We start from the raw sequence: 16,766 nt of genomic DNA, 5'->3' as shown, positions 1-16,766 counted from the left end.
CAATAATGGGCCTCATTCATCAAAACTGTCTGACAGGAAACTTGGCCTTGTTGCCCATAGCAGCCAATCACAGTGAAGCTTTCATTTTATCAGAGCAGTTTATGAAATAAAGGTGAACTTTTATTGGTTGCTAAGGGCAAAATTACAGTTTTTCTGTAAGACCATTTTAGAAAAAGGAGTTTTCATTGAAAAATATGGCATCTGGGCCGAACGTCATCACTAGGAAGCGTCTGTACCACTATTTCGGACATATGTGAACGTGCTGAAAACAGTTGGCTCATTAATGAACAATTTCTAAGTAGAAAACTATTGGAAAACAATGCCAGTGTCCAACCTGTTCTTGTCAGGTTCATCAAGAGGGTGGTGCTACAGTTAATGAATGTGGCACAAACTCGCACATTGCGCCAACTTTGTGTTGTGTTTAATACAATGAGTCTTACAATAATTGGGTTCATTTATCATTTGTGTGATGTTTTTTACTACTAATGCCAAATAATGAAGGATACAATTAGTGTCATCCTAATTTTCACACTGTGACATTGAGAAGTATTCAGACAGAGGTCTGAATATATGAATGCATAGAAAATTATTGCATAGAAAATGCTATTTTTTTTGCTTTATTACAATTCATTTCTTATTATGTAAGAAGAGCAATGACCCGTAGCCATTATTTCTGAAGAATTGATGAAATAGCCATGTATTTATCACTTCTACATAAACTGGGGAAGCTGTATTATTTCATTTACAGTTTTTTAAATCAACCTCTAAATCATATTCAATGGCTTAAACTCAACACGTCTAATTTCCTCATAACAATTAGAAAGGCAGTGAGCAACGTATAGCTCGGATGGCACAGCTGTCTCTTATAGCGACTTCCGTCCGTGCTTTAAAAATAGATATATTTTATAGTCAGAAAATGCAGCAATATAGTAATGTGAAAACTCATATCTCACTAAAATGTCAAGATTAACTGTTTTTCACACTTCACAGCAAAGGAAAAGAATTAGAGTTCAATTTCATATTATGTCATCAACAGTAAGGACCTGTGATGGTGCCATGGTGAGATATTGGAAAAGTGACATTAGAGATGAGAAATAGAACAGCTAATGAAGTTATACTGCCAAGGAGAAAGAATGTCACTTGTGATAATGGGAACGCTGCTTAGATGCACTTTTGTATTTTTTGGTGACATAAGATAATTATCTTATTAAGCAATGAAAATTCCATTTACAAGATAAGTCGAAACAAAGGCTTTGCATGAAACATTTGAGAGCTCCATCTCGTGTCCACAGTGCGATGATAATCCATTCTGATATTTCACAAATTTTTCTGGACTTCCATGGTCTTTAGCCATAAAATACACACAGATGACAAGTTGCAACTACAATCTCAAGTCAAATGAAGTCAAAGACTGGTTTAATGGCTAATATGTCATCTAATGTCAAATGGACCAACAGTAAAATTTAAAAAAAACGCATCCACTGACCTACTGTACCAGCTCATGGCCACATTTAGGTCCTTTTATGTTTTTTTTAAGATTACAATTACCACATGTACCATGGAAACCACAAGCTGGAAAAAGCCTACGGCCCACAAGTCCTGAAAGCAAACAGTAATCTGCATACTATAGGATCTGTATACTACTGCACGGAACTATTGTGGCATTGTGTGGGACAATATAGACATCATTCCATGATGTTATTGAGGAGCTGTATCCAATATATGGCACTCGATACTCTATACATCTGTGTACTGTGTGGTATCATCTGGGTATTGTATGTACTATTTTCCTGGGCAATGTATGGCACAGTTTATTGTGTCATTGTGTGACACTGCCTGGACACAACACTGCCTCCATACTGTATATGTCTGGGCACTGTGTGGAATTATCTGGCAGTTGTATGTACTATATTTTTGGAAACCGTATGGCACTATTTATCCCCTTTAAAAATAATGGTGACCCCTGATGCTTTCTACGTTGAAATATTTGCATGCAGCACATCCATAGACTGTCCTGTGTGCGTAATTAAACACATTACACCTATACAGTCATGGTCCCTGAGACCTGAGCCTGGATTTCAGGAGCATTTATAAAACAGTTAAAAAACTGAAACCTCTCTCACCTTAAAAAACTGAAAGTCTAGTGGCAAAAATAATGCATAGCAATAGCTTTCTGGCTTGGTGAAGCGAATAGAAATATAATAGTAAAAAAAAAATACGATTGAATATGCAAATGACAATAAAATGCTATTGTGTGATCTACAGTATTAGCCACAATGGATATATACTCTAGGCCGCTGATGTGTTCATAAATGTATCAGGTGTGATCACATATTGTTAGTTTGCACATTAAAATCTTGCATTGCTATTGTTAATGATACTATTGTTTAAAACTAGCTTGGACTTTAAGTAAATGAGTAAAGTTTGCATCTGTAAGCCTTCTCTAGGAACAATGGAGAACTGATGCATTGGCTTTGGTATGGATTTGTGTAAACAGAGAGACGTAAAGTCTAGGACTTCCTGCTGCCAGCTGTGCCCTGACACGACTGCCATCAAGTCTTTTATGTTAGATTGGTTGTGTAAGGAGAATGTGCTGATACATAGGTTTTGACAGTTATCTGTATTATTTTCTGCTACTCTTGGTCACCCGGCATGTTACTTAGAATTATAAATTTGCTGAAAATAATACCATTGTTCTGTGTTTTGTTTATCTACAAACTATGGTAGCTAATAAAACATGTCTCCAGCATAAAGCATAAGGTATAGCCATGTTTGTAATAGTCTCATCATTCTGTTTCAGAGTGGTAATGAAAACAAAAACAGTTAGTTGTTGAACAGCAATCTGGCTATGTAGTCTGGACCGCTCCTATAACAATATTCGGACTGTGTAGTCAGGATTTTCCCCTTATAAAAGCAGTTTGACTGTATAGTGTGGACTGCCCCTATTACAGCAGTCTGGCTCTGTAGTCTTGACCTCCCCTATAATAGCAGACTAAAGCACTCATATAACAGAAATCTGACTGTGTAGTCTGAAGCACCCCTATAACAGCAATATGACTATGCAGTCTGGACCATAGTCTATAACAGCCTGACTGTGTAGTCGGAAGCACCCACATAATCGCAATCTGGCTGTCTGGATGCTTGAGAAAGGTCCTGTTGGACTGAAACGTCGCATTTGTGGGTGAATAAATTCCCCTTCCCTTTAGAAGTGCTGCCTTGTCTCTTGTTTGTGGATCTTTTTAAAGAGGGGGACTGTACATGGACTATGAGCTTTAAATCTCTACTCTTAATTCCTCCTTTCCAGCACCAATGCATCCCCTGATTGACTGACTTTAATGCCGGGGAGCAAGATGCCACTTACTAGAGGAAAGTAGGGGACTTGCCAAGCTCTGTTTGCAGCTAATGTCATGCTGCATGTGAACAGAGCTCAGCTCGTGCAATAAACTGCAGCACTGACTGCTGGTGCCGGTTTATAGAAAGGAGCCATCGTTTAAATGAAAACATCTTAGCCATGCTGGAAAGAATAAGAGAGGATGCAATGCTGGTGACTGAGAAGGAAAGTGGAGCCATGCTTGGAACTTAGAGTGAAAGTTGAGCCAGGATGGAAACTGTGGAGAGGGAGCCATGCTGGGGATTGGGAAGGAGAGTCATGTCATGTTGGGGACTGAGGAGGAAAGGGCAGCCATGCTGTAGGCTGAGCAGGAGAGTGGAGCCATGGTGTGGATTGAGAAAGAGAGTGAAGCCATGCTGGGGAGAAACTAGGACAAGGAAGCCATGCTTGGGATTGAGAAGGAGAGTGGAGTCATATTGGGGAATGAAGAGAGTGGAGCCATGCTGAGGACTGAGAAAGAAAGTGGAGTCATGGTGGGGACTGAGACGGAAGCAAACGGCGTTATTGTTTTTGGGGTGTTTCATCGTTTCATCCTCGTTCTATACATGTTTGCTGATTGAATTAAAGACTTTAACCAGCATTTGGTATACTTTTTTCTTTGAGAGGACCTCCCCAAAAGAATACAATTGTGCAATTTTGGGAAGTCTTCTCAAAGAGGGTTTAATGTATTAGAGAACTGATAATTATGCAGTGCCCTAATATGACCTTTTAAGTCGTTTCAAAGGAGGAATGATGCTTACTTGTTATTTACATTCCTCAGCATTTGAAGCATGGCTGCTATTCAGCTCTTCTCCATTATAGCACAGCTTTAATTAGTGACTGCCCCTTAGCTACATGGTAGCTGAAGCTGCAAAGGAATTCTGAGGTAGTCTGAAATACACCCCCTGTCTCATCAGTGGCTCATGCTTAACAGTGCAGCTCTGTGCGCTCATATTAACTGCAGTATATAACCACAAGCTCACTATCAAATCAGTACATGTGAAGAAGATTTCCCTAACACCACAGAGCCTGTACGGCAGCACATGGAGTCCCTAAGGTTCTCTATTTTTTAAACATATTTTGACACTTTTTGGTGCTACCCTACAGCACTATTTTCTCTAGGAGGAATACCTCCATTATACGGCATGCATTGGAACATGACAAAATTTTTGTCACATATTCCATATGCTTCCGTATAAAATGGGAGGTATTTGGAGGTACCGTATAAGTATTAGCGCCTGACTATGGATCAGTAATATTACTTTGTAAATAAGGCCTAAAAGCAAGGACAGATTGAATATAAACTACAACTAAACAACAACTAAAATACATTTCTACATATGCCTGGCCAAAGGAGTAAGGGGTGAACCTGGAATTCCACTTTCATTTATTGAAAGTCTACTAATACCTAGACTTAGAGAATAAGGCCTCATGCACACGACCGTGTTTGGTCCATGATATACGGACCGTATGTTGGCTGCATTTCCCGGAGGGAACACAGTTCAGGGAGCCGGAGTACCTAGCATTATAGTCATGTATGATGCTAGGAGTCCGTGCCTGCCCGCGAAAATACTGTGTCGTACTGAAAACATGATTACAGTACAGGACAGTATTGCCGCGGGAAGGCAGGGATACCTAGCGTCAAACATAACTATGATGCCAGGAACTCTGGCTCTCTGAACTGTCTTTAGTCCGGGAAATGCGGCCGACATATGGTCCGGATATCACGGACCAAACACAGTTGTGTGCTTGAGGCCTAAGGGAACCTAAACATAGATTACATCAGAAAAAAATGTTTCAGAAAATAGTTGCCTAAAAACAGAAAGACAAGCTTGCATTACTGCATGTCTTCTAATAGTAGGTCTTTTTATTCTGAGGAATATGTTTAGGAAATCAAATTACTCACAGTGACAATGGACTGTAATTTACCACATATCCTACTTTGTATGTTATCCTCCCAAATCGCTCAGCAGGGTTTTTTTTTCAGTGTAGGTTTAGATTATACGCTGCACAAGAAATATGCAAATGAAAACATAAGAACATGTTTTTGGTTGCAGAATGGTTTCATAAAAAAATCAGACATATAATTACTTCCAATAGCGAGGAGGGCTCAGAGAAATGTTATTATAAGCAGATTAGTCTCTCTCTGGAGACCCAGAATCAGTATTAATTTTGTATATCATGTTGAAATTGGGACTTTTAATAGTGACTCACACAATAAGCCTCATTTATAATCCACAGACGAAGAAGCATTGTAGTGAGCTTTGTTTTGTGCAAATGCAAATGTCCTTAACAAGGAGCAAAACAACAATGGATGTGCAAATGTTCTGCACGGTGACGTTCCCCTTCACAAAAGTTATGCCTCAACCCACCCCATACTTTGCCATGGACTTTATCTATATTCACTATAAAAATAATGTTTTCATTTGTTAATTAAGATAGCTGTAATATAATTCGATTCTTAGATAATTAGAATATTGGGGGAGGCATGGTGGGATTAAGGTTGGTGCAGGCACCAGGGCAAAAAATGCCAATTCTGGGACATGGACACCACCTGATCCTCTTATGGTAGTCACATATAGGAGAGGTGGCCATACATGCGTGTGGCACACTCCCTGAAGTCTACAGTATAAGAGTTAAATAGACAGCTAAGCCAGCGACTCCCTTACACATTAAATGGGAGAGTAAGGCTCCGTTCACATCTAATTTATGGTTTCCGTTTATAACAGAAACCATGACACAGTGCCGGATCCGTCATTACGTATAATGGGGTCTGTCAGGTTCTGCCAAGATGTCCGTCACTTTGAAAGAAATGCAGCACTATTTTTTTTCACCAAATGTGAAGGAATCTGCAAAGGAAGCACCTAACGGAGCCTCTGACTCTGTGAAGAGAGACTAAGGCTCTCTTCATACTTGCATTAGTTATTTTCCACAAGGTTTCTGTTGTTTTTTGAAGGACAGAATTTTGCAGTATGCTGCGCTATTCTATCCAGTAAGACTCTGATCACACCTGCGTTAGAGGCTCCGTCAAAAATTCTGGAAAAAATAATGTGGCTATTTTTTATGTAACATCTCTGACACCATAATGGAAACCCAACAGACGCTATAAAAGTCAATACAGGGATGGAATAGAAAAACGAAAATATGAATGCAGATATAAACAGAGCCTAAAAAATGGATAGCTAACGCAAACCTGATGTTCTCATTATAAGTTAATAGGATTTTTTTTTTTTTCAAAAAAAGGTCATTAATACAGATTATGACAGATCCTTTGAACAGATTATAAATGATCATGACGGATCATAACAGATCTGTCATATCCATCATATATCCTGTAAAAAGGGAAAACAAGATATTAGTGAGAACAAAGCCTTGTGGCTACCTCCTTACCTCTTCTCTGTAAAAAAGGATCAGCAAACAGTCATCAGTGTTGGTGGGTGGTGGAGGCTTCCTAGGTCCCAAGGTGGTGGGGGCCCAGGACACGTGCCCTATTTCCTCCAGCCCTGGGAGTAAAACCATTTTACTCTATCCTTAGTTAGTGTTATAACCCAGAGCTGCATTTACAATTCTGTTATTTACTGTTCAAAAAGAATACATGCCTAACATTTTACCTAAGCTCCTATAATGCAGTGGGTGGGTCATGTCATTTTTTTTCTTTTACATCCGATTACTGTACAGTGACTGGTATAAATATGACTCTTACCAGATTACAACTTCCCAGATCAAACTTTGTGAAGTCATTGCACCAGCAGGAAATGCCTGGAGATTTCAGCTCTAAACTGTAAATGCAGCACTAGGCTTTAATATTTGCTGTGACATCATCTGTACAACATTTTATGTAGACTCTATATGCAAACTATGAAATGGTGTTCCAACTGCCATTAGACAAATTACATCTTAGCCCTTGGGCCCACTCATGACAGACATAACTTACCATATATAAACACACAACACAATAAATCTTTTGTTGGATGGGGTCGGTCGCAGCTTTATTAAACTTTATTTCACATTACACCTTTAAACCTTTAAGGGGCGTGTTTTAGAATATTCTGGCCTCGGGATTCCCATCGGGCAGGTCAGCCCTTAAGCTCCTCCTCCCCATAATCTGATCTTTCAATCGCCATCTGTGACTTGAAATGAGCAAAATAAAGTCAAAATTAGCAAGAAGTTTAACAAAAAGGAAAAGATTATGAATATATTCCCAGCGATAAAAATCCAACCAGCTACAGGCAGGAGGGCAATACAAACTTAGACTGGATTCACACGAGCGTGTCGTTTTTGCGCACGCAAAAACGCTGCATTTTGCCTGCACAAAAGCCACTTAACAGCTCCGTGTGGCAGCAGCATATGATGCGCGGCTGCGTGCTTTTCGCGCAGCCGCCATCATTATGACACTCCGTTTGGATGTTTGTAAACAGAAAAGCACATGGTGCTTTTCTGTTTTCATTCATCCTTTTGACAGCTGTTGCGCGAATCAAGCAGTTCGCACGGAAGTGCTTCCATGCGACATGCGTGGTTTTCACGCACCCATTGACGCAAAATGCCCAAAGAACGGACATGTCGTGACTTTTTTTCAGCGGACTCACGCTGAGTAAAAATCACGGACATGTCTGCACGGCCCCATAGACTAATATAGGTCCGTGCAATGCGCGTGAAAATCACGCGCGTTGCACGGACGTATTTCCCGTACGTCTGAATAAAGCCTAACTCCAGAATCTTCTGAGAGGGGACCAGGAAGAAGTAAGTAGGTGAGGCAGCATAAATAACAATGTAGATATGGACTCCGTCTATGCTTGGGTGACATTGCATACTGAATGAAAATCTCTTGCATCCCTTTTCAAGGGATATTTCAACCCTGCCTACAATGCCCACAAAAACTTTCAGAAACACCCAGGGAGGGGGCACAATTATGTGCTTTTAGGGTATGGCCACACAGAGCGGCCCTGACACGGTGGCAACGCGGCCAACCACGCTGGCACTGTGTAGGAGCAGCTAACAAATACTTTGTTAAGAGGTATTCCGGTTACATGCGCATGCGCACTGCCGCTCCATTCATTCTCTATGGGAGCATCGGAGATAGCCGAGTGCAGTGCTCGGCTTTTTCCGGCGCTGCCATAGAGAATGAATAGGAGGTCATTTGAAAAATCGTGCGGCAAAAAAGGGTGTATTAATTCATGGCCACACGATTTTGCAGATAAATGGACAGTTTACCCAAGTTAACATGCGGCCACTAATAGGCTGTTTGACAGCCACACCAAACATGGTGCCGGCGCGGTTGTTAGGCGCTTTGCGACCGTGTCAGGGCTGCTCCGCGTGGCTTTACCCTAATGCTATCTAATAATATGGCGGGGTTTGGTTGAAAGAAAAACACTATCTCCAGCAGTAAAACCAGAATCTGCTAATAAACTTCCACTGGAGAAGTGATTTTGGTCTTGGACATGATTTGTCCACATACACATACTAATATGCGTTGCAGTTAGGTCTGTCATCAGTGATTGGTGTGTGGCTGCATGATTTTCACGCATATGCCATCCTTATGACATGCGGTTTTGATGTTTAGAAAAAGAAATGAAGGAAGTGCTTTTATATTTTTCCTTCATTTCTTTATCTATTGTTGCGCGACACACGGAAGTGCTTCCGTGTGCTGTGCGTGATTTTCACGCACCCATTGGCTTCAATGGGTGCGTGATGCGCGAAAAAGGCCCAAGTATAGGACATGTCGTGAGTTTTACGCAGCGGACACACGCTGCGTGAAAATCACGGAATGTCTGAACGGCCCCATTGACTAACATAGGTCCGTGCGACGCGTGTGATTTTCAAGCGAGCATCACGGACGTTAAACACATTCGCGTGAATAAGGCCTAATTGTTGTGTGAAGAGGTCATTGATTTAAGTTGCTAGCTTCCTTGCTGTAGTGCCTCCAGTGTCCCCATGACAACACTTCCTCTCATGACCGCCGGCATCCCCCTCTTACCAGTGGCCGCGACCGCAGGACTGTGTCTCCTCACTGGCGTTTCCCTCTCCAGGGACACCGGTACGCTGTGCTCTCTGCTTCCTCTCCCCAGCTGTCCCATAATGTCCGCGTGCGTGCTCGTGCCAAGCCTCAAAGGGTCAGCGCGCACCAGTAAAATTATCCCCAACATATACCTGAGCACGCTGGCCTTTAAAAGGAATCTTGCCACTTTCTCCAGTGCCTGAGCAATGTTGTGTCTTCCCAGTATTTGTCCTGCTAGGTTCCCTAGCTGTATCCTGTATGCCATATCCAGTATCTGTGTCCGTGCCAAATCAAGAGTCCAAGACGACTTCACCATCTGTGTCCGGTATCCTTGCCAAGTCCAGTGTCCGAGACAACTTCTGTGTTCAAGTCCAGTGTCTGTGCCAAGTCCAGGGTTCGTGATGATGTATCTGAGACAAGTCCGATAGTCCGGCACCAGCTTGCTTCTGATTATCTGGCATGAGCCAGCAATCCAGGTACCCTCTCCCTAGTGGCTGTCATTGACATTTTGGTTGACCAGCTGCTACTCCGCTACAGCGGAGTGGCCCAATGGGTCCACATATTCCACAGCCGTGACCGTTTGCTCAGGTCATGGATCCCACTGGTCAACCAAAGACGCCGATCCAACAAATGCAAAAGGATATGTGAGATTTTCGAACACGCCAGGATCAGCTGCTGCAAGCGGTTAACTGTATTGCCACACGCTCGCATCTATTGCTGCTTCCCCTACTCCATTACCCGCTATCATTCCGGTCAGTTCTGGGTCCGGAATTTCGTTGCCACTTCCACCTCGTTACAATGGAGATACAAAAACCTGTAGAGGCTTTATCAACCAGTGCAAGATCCACTTCCAGTTGCACGCACATCTTTTTCACTCTGGTTTGACCAAGGTTGCCTTTATTGTATACCTCCTCTCTGGTAAAGCCTTAGCAAGTCCGTATTTTAAAAAAATCCTTGCCCTTTCTGGGCTATGTGATCTCAGATCGTGGAATCCAGATGGATCCGGAGAAAGTGAAGTTCGTCTTAGAATGGCCATGTCCTCAAGGTGTCCGTGCCATACAGAGATTTCCTGGTTTTGCAAATTTCTACCATCAGTTCATCCCAAACTTCTCTTACTGCTCCAATCTCAGCTCTCAACAAGAAGGGAGTGAACGCTAAGGTCTGGACCCCTGAGGCAGAGTCGGCATTCACCAACCTCAAGAGAGCCTTCACTTCAGCTTCCATTCTTCACCATCCTGATATGTCTCTGCAGTTCGCATTGAATGTTGACGCTTCTTCCATTTTCAAAGAAACTCAAAGGGTTAGGCAGTATCCTGAAAAATATTATATTACAAACTATGAATACTAGATTCTGGAGATGGGATGCTGATCCAGGGATTTATTCTGATTTGGAGTCAGGGAGGACTTTTCCCCCCTAATGAGGCAATTGGCATTATGGGGGTTTTGCTTTCTTCTGGATTAACATGGTAGGATTATAGGTTGGACTTGATGGACCTGTGTCTTTTTTCAACCTTATTAACTATGTAACGATGTGACTATTGTTTATGCAACGTTAAAGCAATGTGCCTCTCCGTGAGAAGTCAGGCATCAGTAAAAGCTTACATTCTCTGCACCACCTATGTCCGCGACATTTAAAGGAGCAGTATTCTCCCCAGTCGCGTAAGAGTGTTCCTGTTGATGACGGTAGTGAGGAGAATCCTCTACAACACATAATAAATCTGCCGCAAGGTTGTGGATCATAAGAAACATCCACATCACTGTCCACATACTACCACTTTTAAAACATGGATATGGATATGGATAATTACTTGCATCCGTACAATATGCCTATGGCAAGGCTGCACAGTTGTCATGGGGACATCGGAACAAAGCAGCTACAGTCTTCATACCTATAACCTCCATCTCTGATATCTCCACACAGTTACACGGTAGCTATAAAGAGACTTTTATATAACATATTACCAGTTCTCATTTTAAATGAGCCTTCATAAAGTGACTCCGCTCTACCGGTCACATGAGTCACCATAAATATTGCATATTCCGATTTACTAATCATGACTCCTATCTCTCCAAGAGATTTCAATCAATTTTCATTTTGTGGATAATTATGTTCTTATTTCCTGCACACACACAGTCATTTGAAAGACATAATCACTGCCATCATGCAAAATGCTAATAAAAGTACCCGTAATGAATAAACGAAGTGTGTTTTCAGAGACGAAAATGTCACGTAAATTGTATAAATTTTATTAGCTACTGAAATCCTTTCGTTAATGAGACTGTAAAATATATTATAGTGTATCGAACCATGGAGAAGAACAAGTGCCTGGTTATAAATCTGTTTCTCTAGAGAGTTGTTGTTATTTTTATTTTTTTTAATGCTGGGGTGTTGTGTTGATGAATATCATGGCTGCCTCTTCTTGTCTGCAGGTTTCTCTCACTCAGCATTTACATTCGGTATTGAAAGCCACATCAGCCAGTCCAATATCAATGGGACACTAGTGCCACCTGCAGCTCTTATCTCCATCCTGCAGAAAGGTTTACAGTATGTGGAAGCTGAGATCAGCATCAATGAAGTAAGTGCCTTAATATTAAAGCATCCTCCTGACACAGCATAAATACATTATAACTACATTAGCTGCTGGAAGTGGCCCTAGACTTTCTTTTGGCACATAATGTTGAACCCATAAGTGAAACGGTTATTTCTAGCAAAAATCTCTTCTAACTCCAAATAATTGCAAGAACATGAGAACGTTAATTAAAAATAATGAGCTTCATACGGTTAGAACTATACCTAAAATAGTTTTACTCACTAGATAGATAGATAGATAGATAGATAGATAGATAGATAGATAGATAGATAGATAGATAGATAGATAATCAAAAAGTCCACAGTCCAGCAACAACGGCAATAGGGGAAGGGTGCACGCCCCAGGAACCTGACCATCATCCCTTATGGATACACAAATTAAAAAAACAGGCAGCACTCCAAACATCAAGGTGAAAAAAGAGCTAATTTATTTCGCACATGTGCAACGTTTCGGCTCAGCACTAGAGCTCTTCTCAAGCCTTGAGACTCAATGTAGATATGGGATCGGGCCTGGGTGCAACTGCATCCTCTGTACCCCGATAAAGTTGCGCCTCTGCTTGATTGTCTAGGGAAGTTAATAGGCAGTGTGAGATGAAAGTACACAAATTTTCCCAGGAACACCTATTTTGGGTATCATTTGCAAAGATGGCCCCATTTGGGATAAATTTCCTGATGGTAGAAAGGATTATGTCAGATTTAAAGATGCTTTTACATTTGTTAATTTGTATGACACCGATCAGATATGATTTACAATAAGAGTATGATAAATAGGTACCTTGCCGCTGGTATCTCAACAATTCATGGGACCGATGGGACCCTGTCCACCATTCTTGGTGGAAACAGATAACAGATCCTGTTGCTCTCAAGACAGACAGTCTAAGCAGCTGGATATTCTGAATTCCATTCACCTCAATGGAGAGTGACAACACATATACAACCAAGTCTCCCCAAGAACAGACAAGGTGGTTTTCTGTTGTAATCACTAGGCAGTGCAGCAGCTCAACTCCCGTCAATCATACCTTTATAACATTCTGATTGAGAAATGAATGACAAACCACTATGAGCAAGTTAGTAAATGCATACATCAGAAAAGTCAGTTTGATAAGAGTAAGTTTGAATTAAAGAAAGGACATAACATGCAGATGGTTGGAAGACTTCATTATTGCTTACTAGGAGAGCGGAAGAAATTTAATGGGGGGGGGGAGCGTAGAGCATAGAAAAAGGAAATGGAAAGGAAGTACAGTATAACGGGCAAAAAAAATACTGAAGAAGTCGAGAAAGGAAAGAACAGTGTTCAGTGGACCGAGGGTGTTAAGAATATGGGTAGTCTGCTGAATCAAATACACTGAAAGTTAGTATTGTCAGCTATGTATACTTAAAGGGGTCAGGTTATCAGGACAGGTTCCCGTTATACTTAGATTAGGACATCTCTACAGTTCCTTATCAATGCTGTAGTAGGGCATCTAAAATGGCAATGATTAAATCAAAAGAAGTTTGTAAGACCCTCTAGCCTCCTCCTGTTACCTAGCGGTCAGGGCTGCAAGGAAATGTGACCCCTCTCAGTTCTGCTGAATGGCTCATAGGGCATAGGTGAAAAGCTGTTTTCCATCCCCCTATAATTTTGGTGGACGCTTAGTGGCTTCAAATGCGCCACCTAGTGGCATTATGGCATCTGTAAAATTTACTAATGGAAAGGGTCCTGTCCTACTCACAGGCTTGTTTTAAAGAGGACCTGTCACTAGGTTATATAAGTTAAACATATTTTTCTTTTTTTCCTGGACCCCTCCCCCCTCCCCATTCCAGAGGTATGGCCCACTGTTTTGTTGGCTCCCTCTTTGCTAATTGGCTGTAGTTGGCCAACAGGGCGTGAACTACCCTCAAGCTGTCTCATGCTGATTGGTCAGCATCAGGGGCAGAGAAGCTACAACCTGTTGGCTAACTATTGCATATTAGCATATAGGGAGCCAACAAAACTGTGGGTCATATCTCTAGAATGGGAGGGGGGTCCAGGAAAAAAAAAAGAAAAATAGCGCTGGAATGAAGAAGACAGTGATATTCAGGTCAGTTAACCAGTTCAACTTATATGACCTAGTGACAGGTCCTCTTTAGTTTGGAATTATAATAGAATTTTTATCACTTGAGATTAAAAGCGACATACGGTAATGTTTCTTAAAGCTGTTCAATATCTGGCAATGTAGAGTCCTTCTATATCAATTAGACTCATAGCATTGGATATTACTAATCTTTATAAAACATTTTAGTATAATTTTGCATTGACATCACAATCCGATATATGATATCCCTTAGCTCGACAGACAAAGCTGCATGTTATTCTGATAATCTTCCATCCAGGATCTGTTGTCTGTACAACTATGATGGCCTGTAACTGTAGATCCGCATTATGCTCTAAGTATTATTGCAGATTTAATTTATATTGTATGAGTCACATAACTCATTGCTTACTCAGTCTGCTCTGAACTTCCAGAAATCTTCGAGCAATGTCACTCGTGTTTGAAGCTGCTGCATGACTCCCCCAAGGTCCAAATATTCTTTACAAAATTAGGGTGGGAATAGAAAGTATTTTCACAATGCAGATTTCTGTAGTATACATGATAATTTACACCCGCTACATATTTATATACAGTACATGATGCAGTCAACAGTGTGGTTACATATAGAGAGTGAAAAGAAAAACTATAAATACCATTTTTTTTCATAGTTCAGGACATGATGCATACATCCCAGAAAGGCAGTACACATTACTGCTGTTGAGTGTGACAAGTGCCACACTTTCCCCTAGGGCAGATTTTTATTATTACTATAGTGACAGTTAGGTAGGGGTAATCTTCTCCATTCCCCTGAATCTTTGTCAAATATTCAATGTTGCAGGTTGTTTGTAATAAACGTTCCATAGGTGAATCAATAAAGTTGCCACTTTTGTTTTAACTTGATGGGTAAATGTGGAAGGGAAGCGATCCCAATAGACATTAGAATATAAAATACCCAGCACTCACTAATATTCTCGTTAATTTTACTTTATTTTCACATAGATTATTACACAACGTATATGAACAATTTTGGTTAAACCCTAGGCTAGCACTAAGTAGATGTGTCTATAATGATGTGTGTATACAACTCAAACTTTATCCTTAGTTCTGTCAAGTTGTCAGTTGATTCATACTATCCATCATACCAATGTGAATAGAGCCTTACATACATACAACTAACAATGTAACGGTACTTTCCAGTTTCATCAAAATAAAGGTTACTTTATGTCACGGTTATGGGGTATGTGGACACACTGGGCTGCCCCACCGTAGCAGAATAGCAGCTGGTCAACCAAGATGTCAATAACAGTCACTAGGACAAGAGTACCTGGATTGCTAGCTTGTGCCGGATAATCAGAAGCAAGCTGGTGCCGGACTATCGGAAATGGCTTGTGCTGGACTACTGGACTTGAATACAGAAGTCGTCTCGGACAATGGACTTGAACACAGAAGTCGTCTCGGACAATGGACTTGAACACCGAAGTCGTCTCGACAATTGACTTGTTAAGGATACCGGACACAGATAGTGCAGTTGTCGTGGACAATTGATTTGGCACGGACACAGATACTGTATACGGGATACAGGATACAGCTACGGAACTATTTGCAGGGCAAACACTGGGAAGACACAACATTGCTCAGGCACGGAGGAAATGGGCAGGATTCCTTGTAAGGGCCAGGGTACTCAGGGATAGGTTGGGGATAATTTTACTGGTGCTCGCGCTGGCCCTAGGGTGAGCCCACGCACCCTATGGGACAGCCGGGGAGAGGGTGCAGAAAGCACAGAGTGCCGGCGTCCCAGGGAAGGGGGACCCCAGTGAAGGTACACAGTCCTGCGGTCATGGCCACTGGTAATAGGGAGATGCCGGTGGTCCGCGGCCGTGGGTGCTACACTTTATCTTGCAACCATGTACTGTACTTGTATGTGTTCCGTGTTTGTGGGTGTGGATAACATCTTGTGCCACTCACATCAAGCTCGCTATTAAATCCTTTCATTTTTACATTTAGAAAGTGTGAATCCAAAACACGTAAAGGGAACTTGTCACAGTGAAAATGCAGACCAATCTGCAAGTAGCATATTATAGAGCAGGAGGAGCTGAACAATTGATATATATAGTTTAGTAGCAAAAGATTCAGTATAACTTGTAATTGATTAATTTAAACATCTGCACATTCTGAGCTTAGAAGTCCAGTGGGCGGTCCTAACTACTATTGACAGCTATCTCTGTACTCACACTCATACAGGAAAAGCTGACAATCCCTGTGTAGAACTGCACACTGACTTCCTAAGCCCAAAATGAGCAGAAGTTTACATGATTAGAATGCAACTTTTACAAAAACAGTTGCTACAAAACTTTATATAAACCTGCTCACCTTCATGCTGCCTGCAGATTGGACTGCATTTTCAACATGGCAGGGCCCATTTAATGAGTGCATTGGTAACTACTAAATACTCACCCAAGTGTCAGCTAGTTTATACCCCATACACATTAAGTTATGCTTCTGAGTCTACAGGGTGTTATGTTAGCCTTTATCTGACTGACTAGAGTTACATAAAGTACATGCTAGATTTATGCCTCCTGATCTGCACCCCAATAGGAACAAATACACACACATCTTGTAGATGGCCATAAGGGGGTTTTACACTGGGCAATTGTCGTGCAGACGAGCGTTCATAGAACGCTCGTTGATGATAATTGCCCTGTGTAAAAAGCGCAGCAATCAGCAGATAAACACTCAATCATCTGCTGGTCGTATCGTTTT

General features: G+C 41.4%; 1 protein-coding gene across 3 annotated transcripts in view; it reads left to right on the top strand.

Moving 5' to 3' along the window:
• Positions 1-16,766, top strand: part of TBL1X (transducin beta like 1 X-linked) — a 276,885-nt gene that overhangs the window by 193,811 nt on the left and 66,308 nt on the right. For all 3 annotated transcript variants that reach the window (XM_075853975.1, XM_075853977.1, XM_075853976.1), the window contains one exon: positions 11,796-11,941. In XM_075853975.1, coding sequence (XP_075710090.1) covers positions 11,796-11,941 — 146 coding nt within the window. The remainder of the gene's footprint in view (positions 1-11,795; positions 11,942-16,766) is intronic.

This window comes from Rhinoderma darwinii, chromosome 2 (assembly GCF_050947455.1).
Source record: "Rhinoderma darwinii isolate aRhiDar2 chromosome 2, aRhiDar2.hap1, whole genome shotgun sequence".
Taxonomy (NCBI): domain Eukaryota; kingdom Metazoa; phylum Chordata; class Amphibia; order Anura; family Rhinodermatidae; genus Rhinoderma; species Rhinoderma darwinii.
The sequence above is the reverse complement of the archived record's forward strand: the minus strand, read 5'-3'. Positions and strand labels throughout refer to the sequence as shown.